At 37.9% G+C, this 15289-nt stretch overlaps 1 protein-coding gene across 4 annotated transcripts in view; it reads right to left on the bottom strand.

The window, feature by feature from the left end:
• Stk39 (serine/threonine kinase 39) overlaps positions 1 to 15289 on the bottom strand; it is a 262474-nt gene that overhangs the window by 152198 nt on the left and 94987 nt on the right. For all 4 annotated transcript variants that reach the window (XM_090342707.1, XM_090342706.1, XM_090342705.1 and 1 more), the window contains exons 6-8: positions 10810 to 10919; positions 10497 to 10598; positions 8745 to 8878 (exon numbers count right to left, since the gene is read on the bottom strand). In XM_090342707.1, the coding sequence (XP_090198833.1) occupies positions 8745 to 8878; positions 10497 to 10598; positions 10810 to 10919 (346 nt within the window). The remainder of the gene's footprint in view (positions 1 to 8744; positions 8879 to 10496; positions 10599 to 10809; positions 10920 to 15289) is intronic.

The following is a 15289-nucleotide window of genomic DNA, read 5'->3' as shown; positions in this document are numbered from 1 at the left end:
TAAATGTAATGTTGACTGATAAAATGCAAATTCATTTAAAAGCATTACTGGATAGATCTGATTGTTGCCTTATGAGATCACAGAACTTTTTTTTATATTTCTCCTCAACTCAGTTAGATTTGGAGGCTTGATTACGTATCATCAAACATTTGAGTGTCTATACATTAGGCAAACAAGTTTCAGATTTCAGAGCATTTCAGTTTTTTGGATTTTCAAGTTAGGGATACACAGCCAGCAAGTATTTGCAAATATCCCCAAATCCCAAAATCCTTTAAATCCAAAATACTTCTGTAGCCAAGCACTGCAGATCTCAGGATCCTCATGTGATGTTTCACACATGGTGTCACGCACTTCTGACTGCAGCAACTGGGAAGCAAATACTGACAGCCTATTCCACTGTTAGTGCTGAGTTCAACCACCTGGTCCCAGGGCCCTACTGGAAAATATGCTTTCCTACTGAAATTAGCAAGTATCCTGTTGGGTAATTCTTTGGCAAGGTACTACGATCATGTTTCCCTTTTCCCCTAATGGTTTAGCATCTTAGCCTTAAGTGATTAGTTCAGAAGAAGTGGAAGAATAATAATTTTCTAGTTTCAGCAATGCTTCTATGTTTACCTGACATTCTCCTACAAACAACAGCTTCTTTGCTGGACACGAATGTTTAATATCTATAATTCTAGCTTCTTAAGAGGCTGAGAGCTGTGAATCTAGGCCAGCTCAGGAAAAAAAGTCCCTGAGGCTTCATTTCTAATTACCCAGCAAAAAGCTGATCTGGAGGAATGACTCAAATGGTGTAATAAGAGCCAAGCAAGGAAGCCCAGTGAGTACCAGGTCCTAAGTTCAAACCCCAGTACCAAGAACAAACCCAAACTGTAGTTTCTTTCATCAACAGTTCTTTTATTAAAAGTCAGGCAACAGCACAAGCATGTTCATGGCAGTACTATTCACCATAGCAAGACATGGAGCCAGTCCAAATGCTCCTCCATGGACAAACAGATCAAGAAAATCTGAAATATACACACATTGTATATGTCTACAGGGGCCATCATCTGTATTTCTAGGCAAAGAAAATTTCTACTTAAGTGGCTATTGACTGTTTTCCTCAAGTTTCAAGTTTCCTTACTAGATACAGGTACCTAACAACCCTGAATCTACATAACCACTACAATAAATAGCTGCTAATTGCTAATTGCTTTGAATAAATAGGCTGAACAACAGGTTGGCTATATTCTTTGGTAAGCTCATTAAGTTCATGAATCTGTACTCAATTAAACAGGAAAATAACTTAAAAATAAAAAAGGATCTAACCAATTCTACATCATTCAGTTTTATCATTTTAATGTATGTATGTATATATTTTTAATTAGCAGCAAGGTTTTTGGCCTCCAGCTACTCCAATTCATCCTCTCATTCTCTCAGTATTTACTGAGCACCTACTGTTTGTGGGTAGCTTTCGCTAAATTCCAGGCATATCACAGGGAATAGGACAGATGGAAATAGTACTGTCAGCCACTCACAGCCTAGCACAAAAAGGTCAGCATGCTATGGGGTTCTAAACGAGCAACTCATTCAAACCTTGGAGTTGTATCTGGATGAAGGGAGTGAGATAGACTACCAAGAGAATGTATGGAACCATTATGCAGACAAGCAGGATTTGGTATCAGACTTGGCATGAAATCAAATTTAAAAAAAAAAAACAAGAAGCTGGGGCCAGGAGTTTAGCCTAGTAGTAGACTGTTTGCCTAGCATGCACAAACACCTGGATTCAATTCCTTGGTACCACATACATAGAAAAAAGCCAGAAGTGGTGCTGAGGCTCAAGTGGTAGAGCTCTAGCCTTGAGAAAGTCCAAGGACAGTGCTCAGGCCCTGAGCTCAAGCCCAGAACTGGCCAAAAAATTAATTAAATAAATAAATAAAATAATAATAATAATTTAAAAAAAACTAGAAGCTAAGCAGGGCACTGGTGGCTCATGTCTGTAATCCTAGCTATACAGGAGGCTAAGATCTGAGGATTACACTTCAAAGCCAGCCTAAACAGGAATCTCCAATAAACTACTAAGAAAAAGCTGGCAGTGTCACTGTGGCTTATATGGTATAGGACTAGCTTGTGCACAAAGGAGCTCTGGGACAGAACCTAGGCCCTGAGTTCAAGCCCCGGGACTAGCAAAAAACAAAAACACAACAAACAAGCAAACAAACAAACAAAAGCTAGTATAGGTACTTGGAAGCTGAGCTCAACCTGGGCAAAGCAGTGAGACCACATCTCAAAACATTATGAAGATGATTAAGGGAAGTCAAGGACAATGTGCTGTATGAAGGCTATATGGCCTCATCTCTGGCAAATACAAATAAAGTAGGCTCCCAGTTAGTTTTTGAGCCACTTCTAATTCCAATCCATCATTCACAATGGTATCCATGCTAGTGCCTAAACCAAAGCAACCAAACAAAAAGTAACTGATCCTTTTCTATCCATCCTCAGATTCTAACTCTTCCGGTTTCACCACCTGGACAATGCCCCTTCTCTCTCCTCTGTTGTTCCTTCCCGCTTCCCCCTACCATTTCTCTCATCTCCAGCTCTTTCATGAAAGAGAACACACTGCTTTTCTGACTCCAAAATCTCTCATAACCATCTGGCACACCTCACTCATCAGTCAAGAAACAATTAGCTGTCATCACCTTCAAGCTCCTACAAAAGAACTCCTACAAATGAAATGCATTGCTCCCAACTTGGTGCTCACATACCACTCTACCCACATTTCCACAATTATCAGTATCTATGCCTCTCCTGCTTCACTTCACTGAATGAAGTGTCTTTCCAAGCCAGGAACCATGTGCTATTCATTTTTATACTGTGCATGTCTAAAATAGAACAGAAAAAACATGCTACAGCTCACTTTCATACCATTATGGAATATGAGGTGAAGGTAATGCTGTTGGACATTTGGACCCAGTCCTACAACGCATACGGCTACATGTCATAACACTAAAGACAAAGTACCCCTTCAAGACACAGAGAGAAGGGGCAGAGGAAGATGAAAAGAAGAATCATGTTGCCAAGATAAAATGTGGGGATAGGAAAAGTACTAAGTGAAGCCAAAATGCTTCCCTCTCTCTTCTACATGCCCCATGCTCACCATTCTCTTTCTATACACCCAGGGTCAAGTATAGAGCTGAAGTAGATAAAGACTGAGGAATGCTGGATGTACTTTTGAATTACAGGGCTGGGAAAATGCTTTCTGTTCCCAGCAAGGTCATTTCCATGGTGACCAAAAATATAAAAGGAAAAAGCACACTAAAGGGAAAACCCCTTTCTCTTTCTCTACACTCCATTTTACCCTTAGCCTTCTTCATACATACAAAACTAACATGGTTTAAACAACCCATTTTTGTTTTATTTTTTCCATAGATTTAAATGCTAAAGCTATAAGTCCTTCCAACTCTACAGAACAACTCAATAGCAGGTCAATGGTTCTTTTTTTTGGGGGGGGTATTCTAGTTAGTTCATATATTTACAGTTATGGTGTAAAATAGCACATGTACCAAACTATATCCATAAGAAAGCATGGGAAATAGAAGTTGAAACTAACAAGGAAAAGGAAGTGATAGGAGGTATAAAAAAAAAGAAGAAGAAGAAGAGGTAAGGGACCGGGAGTTTGGCCTAGTGGTTAAAGTGCTTGCCTAGCATGCATGAAGACCTGGGTTCGATTCCTCGGTACCACATACATAGAAAAAAGCCAGAAGTGGTGGTGAGGCTCAAGTGGTAGAGCTCTAGCCTTGAGAAAATCCAAGGACAGTGCTCAGGCCCTGAGCTCAAGCCCAGGACTGGCAAAAAAAAAAATAAAATAAAAATAAAAAATAAAAATCCCAGCAAACAAGCTGGGGTAGGTGGGTATCCTAAGGCATGAGCTCTTGAGTTGAAACTCTAGTACACATGCATGCACACTCACTCACACTCACTCACTCACACAAGCAGAGTTACCTATTGCCCATTTAATCTTTTTCTCATTTTTGTTTGATCTATTGTTTATTTTCATTTTATGTCACCATAACTACATGGAAGCATTACTCAATTTCACCTGTATTTTACCTGAAAACTTCAGGAGAAAGGGCTCTGCATAGCCACGTCTTTCATGGTTATATTGCTTACACAATTATCAAGCAATATAATTCACAATTTAACTAGAAATGCTGTTTTACAAAAAATGTTAAAATTTTACTGGCAACCCAAATGATTCTTAGTCCTCTGAAACAATGCAATATAGTCAGCAATTACCAACATTCTCAGAAGAAAATCTCTGAGAAGTATTCAGTTAATATATATGGGTGAACCAAAGTTTGCTAAGAATTTTTAAGGTAAGTCTCAAAGATTAGGATAATTATGACACAGTTTAAATAGTTCTAACAACTTGCATTCATACTTGCATTAATAAATTCTAACACACCACTGATCTCAGGCACAACTGCTTTTCTTACCCCACAGTCTCCCCGAAAATAAACACTCAGATTTCAGTTATTTTTGATGGATTAGTCTATGCAAGATCCATTCCCTTGATGTTCAGAGAATATGTTGGTGTTAAGAATGTAATTTATAAGGTCAAGGCACATTTTAAAAAATAGCAACATATTCTGCTATGCACACCTCAGCAACTCATTGTCTGTGCTAATGCACGGTACAAACCTCTATAAGGCAGAGTCTCAACTGCCAGCTCTCTCTGAGAAGGAAAGCCCAAGGGGCTCTTAGGGTTGTCAAAAAAGAGAATTTGAGAGCAGAACAAAGCAGTAAAGAATATTGAATCCTGAAACATGACTTGAATGGGGTGTGATGGGGTCAAGGGGAAAGAGGTAGATGAAGAAGAGAGGATGCAGTCAAGAATTCAATGTTTATCCTACAAAGTTAAGATGAGTGTGGGGCGGGGAATGTAGGGAAGCGATGAGAATATTGAGATGGGTAACACTGAACAAGATGTATTTGTAAATTGCTTTGTTAAATGAAAATTCCTTGAAAAATTGTTTGGCCAGCTGTGGACTTGAGCTCAGGGCCTGAGCACTGTCCTTGCACTTTCTCAAGGCTAGAGGTCTAGCCCTTGAGCCTCAGCATCACTTCTGGCTTTTTTCTATGTATGTGGTACTGAGGAATGGAACCTGGGTCTTCGTGCATGCTAGGCAAGCAATCTACCACTAGGCCAAACTCCCGCCCCCCTTGAAGATAATTTTTTAAATACATCAAATGCACACCCCAAAAGTCAGTCTCTTCAAAGTAAGACTGAGAGTGCATGCACAGAGTTAAACAGTCCTGGTTATTATTCTGCTGAGATGTTCACTGCTTACAAGGGTCTAAGGAAAACCAGAGCTTTTGTACCCGTGAACTGCTTTCAGGGCACAGGTCTACAGATCTTGTATCTGATTCCAGCAACAGAAATAAATAAAAGTTATCAAAGGATTTCCATTATTTCCTCAATCATCTTGTCTTTTTTTTGCAGTAGCTTCAAATTACTCTCAAATTGCAAAGTCCGTATCAACTTTAGGCATTCAAGACATAGTACTTAGTATGTAAGACAAGCCAGACCCTGCATTTAAAAATGAGCAACTCAAATACTTCTACTCATAAATTCCTTAAGAAAAGTATAATTCAATAAGTGTAAGTGCTACAAAAGACATATCATCTGCATGTTTTAACTATTATAAAAAATGTTAACACCTTCATTTAGTTAGGAAAGAAAAGCAAATAATGAATGGCAATCTCAATGTCTCAAGCACAGAAGGACTCCCCAGGAATTATGTTGTCTGATTTAAGTGCACAATCTCACTCTATCCTGGTAGCAGTCTTGTGGAGTAGGCATTACCAACCCATTTCACAGACAAGTATATTAAGTTATAGAGGCAATGATATATTCCTGCTTGGTCCAGTTATATCTTTTCATCTCCTTTTTATCCAGTAGTATCTTTACAAATGTATTCAACTGTAAAGAGATGTGGCACTTGAATAACTACAGAGAAAAAGGTGTAAAGAGGGCAGAGCAGGAAGTCTACAACAGAAGAAGTGCCTGAAAACTTTTGTAATATTCACCGTTTCAGAATTGCCATGCAGTTAAAAGTTAACATATATTTAGTTATATAGCCATATAAAGTAACATACCACATAAAAGTACAGAGAGGGGGGAAAACCAAGACGGGTGGGGGGTGTGGGGGGGGGAGAGAAATGGGTACCAAGACATGTGAAAGGGTATCAATGTATGTGAATTAATGCACCTTCTATCTGGCAAATATCATGTAACCCTTTTACTAATTACAATAAAAAAATAAATAAATAAATAAAAAAGAAAAAAAATATAAAATAAATAAATAAATAAAAGTAACAGAGTTACTTCTATCTATTCCAATACTTCATAAATCATTTTTGTGATTTTTTTCCTGAAATGACTTACATATATTAATATATGATATTAATATCCATCTTTCCATGAAAAGGAAGAGGCATCTGATGTGTTAACACAATAATAGTCAAAAACTATTTAAACTGCATAATTGAAAGATAGATTAGTTTAAAAAGAAAATACCTAAAAAGAGGCCTTAAACTACTAATGCTCTGTGCTCAATAATGTCATTAATATTATCAGCTTTTGTTATTAACTTGAGAATCTTTTCTTAATAAGCTACATGTGTGTGACATTATTCATCATAGCCACTAGGTGGAATCTCAACTAATGCAAGAATTTCAAAGATTCAGGAATTACTCAAACTAAGTGGGAAAGATAACTTTTCTTTCACTGGGCTATGAAGGATCAAATTCTATTTTCTTGGTGATGTCCAAATGTTACCTTGACAGTGACACTAAATATGAGGGAAAGAAAAGCAAACATTAAAGAACAAAATCAGAATCTAAAAGCAACATCATCTTACAGAGAATAAAGAAATAACCTCAATGAAACAGTGAAAGAAAAATAAGTTCCATAAACCAAACAAAAATGACAACTAAAATAGATAGACAATAGTCCACTGATGTTATTTACAATTGGATTAGTAGCAAATAACCATTGTACCTATCAAAAGAACACCAGGAAACGTGTTCAATCTCGAGGTGGAGAATTTTATTATGGAGAATTTTAAAGACTTCAACGAGTTTCACAGAGAAGTTAAGATACAAATAAAGAAATCAAGAAAGTTTCAAAAGAAAAGTCCATTTTTATGGCTTTTCTTTCTTTTGTTTTCTTTTCTTTTTTTTTTAAACCTACATATAGCCAGTTGCTGGTAGCTCAGACTTATAATCCTAGCTATCCAGGAGAAGAGATGTGAGGATTTTGGTTCAAAGCCACCCTGGGCAGGAAAGTCCATGCAAGTCTTATCTCCAACTAACCACCAGAAAAACAAAAGTGAACCTGTGGCTCAAAGTGATACAGTACTTACTCAGAGACAGTACCCAGGCCTTCGGTTCAAACCCCACAACCACCACCACCAACAATGAAACTCTATCTGCATGTGTGTGTGCGTAGGTGTGTGTGTGTGTGTGTGTGTGTGTGTGTAAATTAAATTTGGGAGGACAAAGCTAGGGTGATGCCACACACATAAGCAAGTCCCCAAAAAGGGACTTTCCCAAAGTAAGCTGCATGTGTGATTCACATCATTAATGTTCTCCTTTAAGAGCTTAAAAAAACACTAGTCCCAGGCTGGGAGTTTGGCCTAGTGGTAGAGTGCTTGCCTAGCATGCAGGAAGACCCAGATTCTATTCCTCAGTACCACATACATAGAAAAAGGCCGGAAGTGGTGCTGTGGTTCAACTGGTAGAGCTCTAGCCTTAAGAAAGTCCAGGACTGCCAAAAAAAAAAAAAAAAATACTAGTCCCCAATCATCACTACTAAGGACAATTCAAATTCACTGGGCTATAAAGACAATTCAAACAACAGAGCCATTTACCATACAGGACAATAACACAAAAATAAAGAAAAAAATACCAAAGTTAATTTAAAGCCATTTGCTTCTGTTTGAATGATTAGTCAAGGTAAAAATCTGTTCAAGCATCAGGGAGTGGTGGCTCACACTTATAATCCTAGCTACTCAGGAGGCTGAGATCTGAGGATCAGATCAAAGCCAGCCCCACACAAAAGAACCTGAGACTATTGTCACCAATTAACCTCTAGAAAACGGGAAGTGGGGTTTGGCTCAAGGGTAGGGTGGTAGCCTTGAGCTAAAGAGCTCAGGGACAGTGCCCAGGCCAAGTTCAAACCCCATGACCCACCCACCCACCCCCCAAAAAATCTCTTTAATCTTCTTTGCTGATAATCTTTTAAATGCACAAACAACTTGTTCTGCAACTAAAAGGAACCTCATGCAAAATTCAATAGCTCTGCCTGGTTCAGACTGGTGTTAGCTGGATGTTCAAATCCTGTGAGGTCAGCTCAACCTACAGAGTGCAGAATATTAGCTGAGCTTCTGAATGCAACACTGCCAATTTCCTTTGAGTTCTGTTTGACTTCATTTCCTCAGATGACAGAGCCCACATATAACAGACACAGTGAAGATTTATTAAGAGTTTTGATATTCCTCCCCCTTCTCTTCCACTTGTTCCTCTCCCCCTTGGAGCCATGTTATCTTCTGCTAACAGGATGTGAATCAGGAGATCAGAGAAGGGTTTCTCTGAAACTAAAAGTACCTTCCCAGTGTTCTCATAGAACTGCTCCCATCCACAAAAACAGCTTTGTCAGTACTCAAACCAGGTCACTAGCTCCTTCACTAACACTGACATACCTTTTGGAAGGATCTTTCTGAAGACACAGTGAAAGTAATTTTCGAAAGGACTTGCCATACTTTTTCATCATTTCTTTATCCTCTACTCCAGTTTCTAAAGTGGGCGGATCATTTTGCAAGGTCAACATTAACACCTGCAGCAGAAAAGAAACACGAAGACCAAATCTCAGACCCATTACTAGCCTGGACTTTGTAGTTCTGTACAAAGCTATCAAAGGCCTTTCTTCACTAAGTTCTCCATGATTTTACTTTCCAAAAATTGTATACTCAAAATATTCATGTCACTCTGGAAATCTATTCATGTACTCCTTAACCTTTTTGTTATTCCATTGTCATTACTTATGAAATTTGCTCTCTGTGTTAAGAATGAATTCTTGGAGCAACCAGGAGAGAGCTTTCTGGTACCTGGATCTCCCAGTGCCTGGAGCACACAGCTCTAGCACAGGCTGGCTGGTGAAAAGGATGGGTGGTGGAAAGAAAAAGTGACAGTCATGTGTGTAGCCCATTCATAATTAAGGAACTAATTGGACACAGGGCTTGGGAAAGATTTTACCAAACCTAAAAATAAAATCACAGGAAATACCATGATGTCCTTGAATAAACAGAGAGGTAGAGAGAAAGAGGTAAAGAGAACACACAGAAATTGCTGGAAAAAAAAGCTTGACACAATTGATGCTAACTAGAGAAAGATAGTCAGAAGTTATGAAGATCCACAGTCAGATCAAAAGACAATGCTACTTTGGAAGGAAGACAAAATAAAATCATATTTCAAATTTTTTTCAGGGTAAAGATTGTGCTCTTTTACAGTAACGGCAAAATTGCTTGCTTTAATAAGAAAGTAAAATGTGCAACAATTGACCCACAAAATGAGATAAATCATGTTAATGCATAAATCAGTCTTAATTTATGCAAATGCTATACATGTCAAGGCTCTTTTCAAACACTTTCAGCTGGGTGAATACATGAAGGATGAAAGTGACAATTGATTGCTCATGAAGGATACTAGCCAAAAAGACAATGTGAAGGGCTGGGAACTCTGGAGAAAAGTTCTACTGAATTTCAGACTGGGATTGGTAAATTCCATTAGGATTCAGCTAGAAAATAGCTTTGTTTTGGTTTGGTTTGGTTTTTTTAAAAAAGGAAAAACAGAATAGAAAATAAAAACACAGAATGGAATATAAAGTCCTCAGAGCAACTTCACTTCTCAGAAGTAAAAAAAAAAAAAAAATAATGAAGAGGCAAGATCGAAAGATAACAATAATCTGGAAATAGTACCCAAAAGTACATGATGTAGCCTAAACACAGCATGACTCACTCATATGAGATGAGCCACCAACATGACACTGTGAGGTCACGGATGAAAATGCTGCAGGGCAATAAAAAATAAAAGGTCCACGAATCTGCAAAATCTATCTGCAAAAATGATGTCACCTAATCTATTCTATATTCTTTGGGGACTAGAATTGGTCTGCTCTCAATAATCATATCCAGCATTTGTCAAGAGCTTTCAAACTCTACGGATCAACCTAGTCAGATTCTTCCCTGGACTCTAGCTAACAATGTAAACCCAGCTACAAAGCTGGGAACTGCCCATTCTGTTCACTGAGAAAATTAGGCAGCATTCAACCTGGCTGAATTCCTCCATTAATTCCTGCATGTGTAAGAGAAAAATGAATAAGTTCAAGAGAAATAGACAATCAATGCCACCCAGTCACAACTCAAACCCCACATATTATTTCCAACAATAATTACTTTCATGGGAGGATATTTGTGATAAGGCGCTGCCCCTGTTGCTAATTCAATGGCAGTTATCCCAAAACTCCACATGTCAGCTTTGAAGTCATAGCCTCTCACCTATAAAGAAAAACAGCAGAAGAAACACCATGATACAGCAGTCATATTACATATCTTATTAGATCAGGAAGACAGACTTGTTTATAAAGAACTTTCATATTTGACTTGCTAAAGGCTTAACAATTCATGCTACTTAAATTGACTACAGTGAAATTTTAGTGTACTACTGATACACAGCATAAAACTACATCAATCAAGGTATTTTTTTTACCTGTTCCATGACTTCAGGGGCCATCCAACATGGGGTACCAACAAATGTTTTTCTTACTTTATTCCGTGTAACATCACCTCCTGTTGCTAAGAATGCACTTACCCCAAAATCTGAAAGGGAAAAGAAAAATCAACTTTTTTATGTAAGATGTTGCTTATAAATTCACGTTCCTGTAACACTTCTCTTCCTGGTGAGCTTTGGGATGATAATGAATTCTTGCAAATATTCATGGAGCTTTCAAACCTATGCCAAGCTGATTTTGTCATCTTCCAAGTCCAACATAGTAGAAAATGCCTTCTCAGGTAGTGAGTGGGTCAGTAAGCTCACCAACCCAAAAGCTCACTATACCAAATAATCTTTCCCACCAAGTAAAAACCAAAATTCATAATTTAATCATAAAGGATTAAGATACAAATGAAAATCTAAACAGAGTCTCAATGCACTGAGTATAAAATTTCCTTAGCTTTAGCCAAGGTTCATTTTAGAAAACCACTCATATCACTTGTATCACTGGGGAAAGTACAAGTTGTGCATAGTATAGCTCCTTTTTTTATGGATTCTTTTTATGATTTTCTAGCCTCTTTAATTCCATGTTGCCAATGTTTGCAGACTTATTTTTAAGAGTTGAAAAACACCCAAATTTCACATTCCCATATCCTTGACTAAACAGTGCTTACTAACACCTTAGCTAAAATCATAATGGCAAATCCACAAATCCAGTGCACAAAGCCACCAGGCCTAGCTTGTGTATGGTCAGCTAACCAGACAAAGGAAAAACTCAGTCAGCAACAACTCTCTTTTCTCTATGTAACCTTCCTCAATAATTTTCCTAAAAAGAGATGGAATGGTTTATAGAACTGAAATAATACTCTTCTCAATAACTGTTATTTTAAAAAATAATAAAATAGCAGTTAAAATAATTACTCTTCATATATATTAAAAATGCATCATGTGGGATGATTAAACATGCAGCACAAGCATATTTATCTCTCCATATAATAGTAGAAATTTTCAGCTGATTACTAATGCATGCAATCCTGCTTATATTTTTGCATAAAGTCATTTGTCATAATCAGTAGAAACCATGGGCTCTCCTAGCAGAGATTTGCAATAGAGTAAAACCTTGATACATAAGGCCATATAATATGACGCTAATTGAAAGGACCTCTAGGATATAGAAACAAAAGCCATATAATGATTGATTGTTGTCCTTAAGGTACTATGTTATCTCTCATCTCTTTTGCTGTCCCTTGGTTATCTCATATTGTTACAGTACCTAACTTTGTTATCTGATATATCAGATATATTTGTATTTGGTTATTTGAAATTGGATAGGGAAGGGGGGAAAACAAGATGGGGGGTTGGGGGGGTGGGTAATGGGGACCAAGGCATGTGAAAGGGTATCAATGTATGGGAATTAATGCACCATCTATCTGGCAAATATCATGTAACCCTTTTATTAATTACAATAAAAAATATCAAAAAAAAAGATTACCAATAGTTAATCAGTTAAAATAGCAGCTATTCAAAACTAGCAGACTAGTTTGTAACTTTAGTTAAAGGAATCCTAGATAGTGAACTGGTAGATATTAATTTTTAAAAATAGTCAACATTTTCCAATAATGCAGAAACTCTGTAGTCTAGTTCCTGTAAGACTCATACAGTTCTTTACCAGTTTCCTTTGTTGCCTGTCAGAATGACAGCATTACCAAAGAATAACTCAAGGACAAACCAAGGTCAATATATAAACTTTTGGCCTGTGATTTTTAAGTTATGGAACTGTATGACTTAATTACACTGTAACTGCATCCCTATGTGAAACTATGTTGACCGTTTTAAAATAGTCAACGCCCAACAGGAATGTAATTCCAAGTAAAAAAAAAATAAGAATTATTCCAATTGCTAGTACTCATGTGCTATAAATATGGGTCCAAGTCTAAAATTCTTTTTGAGTTTCATATTATATTACAGAAGTCAGAAAAAAATGAAGTCTATGGAAAAAGCCTCTGGAAGCACAAGATAGGATTCATTCTCTTGTAGAAAAGTTGGATGAACAGAAGCATTTGTCAAAATCTACTTTATCTAGGTAGAAAAGTGTTGTCAAAAAGATTAATTCCAGTTTACTCTCCAAAGTGAAGTTCAATAATAAACCATCTTATTTTATTTAAGTGATTTTGTAAGATGTTAATATTAAATACATGTGTACATGAGTTATAATTTCAAATATAGAAAAAATCAGATTAAGGAAAAGTCAGGTTTTTTTTTTAAAATGCAGCTTAAGCAACCCTATACGTACAGGCACTTAGAAAAAGACTGTTTAAAAATCCATAATGGATATTATTTTTTCAATTCCTGTCTGCTCCATTAGACAATTTAAAGACCGGAAAGCAGCTGAGAAAGATGTATAGCAGCAGTTCATAACTGACAATACCTCTTTGATATATCTTTCATGATTCACATATTTATTCATAGCCTCCACTCAGAACATTCACTTAAAGTCACAAACAGATGGTTAAATGTCTTTAAAGCTCAGAACAAGAATTCCAGAAGCAGAAAACACCAATGCTAACATCTACTGGCTCATAAGATTGAAGAATAAATACACCATTTGCTCCTATGTATGGCTAATGTGGATACAGGAAGATTTATATGTGCTAAGGAACAGAACGTCTTGACCAAAGTACATAATGTGCTTCTACAAACAGGAAAACTGGTGTATTCTGTTGAGCCAGCTTACATGTGTCAGGGAGACAAGGTGGCACAACAGCTAACAGTAAAAAGCCATCCTTGTTTCCTTGGGGCCATATCTATACAGCCAAAGGGAATGGCGCCAGATACTCATGAATCAGAAACCATGGACATTTCTCCTGTAACATGAAATCAAAGGGTTCACCTAAAGTTACTTGGGCAATCTTCCTGCCTGAGGAAATTAACTGGAATAAAGCAGTTAAAGCAATAAACATTGTTTAAGGAAAGAATGCTGTGATCCTCATAAAAATACTCCCAAGTTTTGGGGATCCTTCTATTCTTTCCTTCCCTATAGCCACTGCCTCAGTTTTAGCCACCAATATTTCTTGCCAAGTTACCTGTGACAGCCTCCTAAGTTCTAACCTCCTGCTTCCCCCATATCTGCACTCCAGTATCTAGGCCTTCCTGTGTTACAGATCCCAGGCTCCAACTCAAGCCTTTGAAAGCCCTTATTTGTCCTCTTAAATTAGAGTCAAAACCTTTTAGCCCAACAAGCAAACCTCTCCTACATCCACGGTCACCAATGGAAAATCTAGCTGGTAAGCCTCAGCCCCAACAGACTTAACTTTTTTATTTCTGATCCCATGAGCTCCTCAACCTCACCGGTACTGCCACCACACAAAATGCTTGTGGCCCATGGACCCAGTACACAGGAGTGTCCACACAGGGCCTCCTCCATGTCCTTAATAAAAGCCAAAGCTTCCTTGGCAACCTAGCTCTTGACTATTCATCCAATGTGTGTCCATCGCCCTTAATCAATTTACCATTTGCCATTCAAGCAATACTAGTCATTGTCCTATTTTCATGTGTCAGTGCCACATGTTGAAAAGGAGCTATAGGATTACAGTGATCTGGTTTTGAAAGTGGAAGATCTAACAGGAACTATCATGTACAAATAGTTTTAAGCTGGGAATCACAGAGGCCAGGCCTAAGGTTAGCTTGTGTGAGAAGAGCATGGTAGCACCAGGTGTGGTGGCTCACACCTCTAATCCTAGTTACTCAGAAGGCTGAGATCTGAAGATCTGGGTTCAAAGCCAGCCTGGGCACTCAAAAGTCTGTGAGACTCTTATCTCCAATTAATCACCAGAAAACTGGAAGTGGCATTGTAGCTCAAGGGGTAGGGCAGTAGCCCTGAGCTGAAAAGCTCAGGAGGAGGAAGAGGGGGAGGAGAAGAAGGAGAAGGAGGAGGAGGAGGAGGAGGAGGAGGAGGAGGAGGAAAAAAGAAGAGCATGGCAGGAAAGGGTAGGAAGAATCCCACTATGTAACTTCCACAAGGAAATTCCTTAGCCTCTTTTGCCTTACTAGCCTTCTTACAATGGCCTGTTTTTCTATTGTTTTTATAAGATTCTCCTACTTCTTCAACCAAATATAAATATTCCTCATAATAACTCTTAGGTGAACCAATAAACTATTATCCTCTGTCTTTTAACAAACAAGGTAAATGAGCTGAGGAGTACAGTAGCCTTTATGGAGTGGTAGGTGTAAAATAGGACAATGATGAATGTCACACCTTCAAGAATACCATCGTTCCAGTAGGATAAGTTATAAAACAGACAACTGAACAACACGTCAAATAAAATATGTGCTATCTATGTGGGGGCAGCAGAACTTCAACTATAACATGATGAGAGACTGTAACCAAAGTAGACCTTGGGTCCAGCCTTGAAAATGTGAAGATTCGGGCAGGCAATCCTCACAGGAAACAGATTCCAGACAAAGACACAACATCAGC

The sequence above is a fragment of the Megascapheus bottae genome, chromosome 12, assembly GCF_031878675.1.
Source record: "Megascapheus bottae isolate mThoBot1 chromosome 12, mThoBot2.hap1, whole genome shotgun sequence".
Taxonomy (NCBI): Eukaryota; Metazoa; Chordata; class Mammalia; order Rodentia; family Geomyidae; genus Megascapheus; species Megascapheus bottae.
The sequence above is the reverse complement of the archived record's forward strand: the minus strand, read 5'-3'. Positions and strand labels throughout refer to the sequence as shown.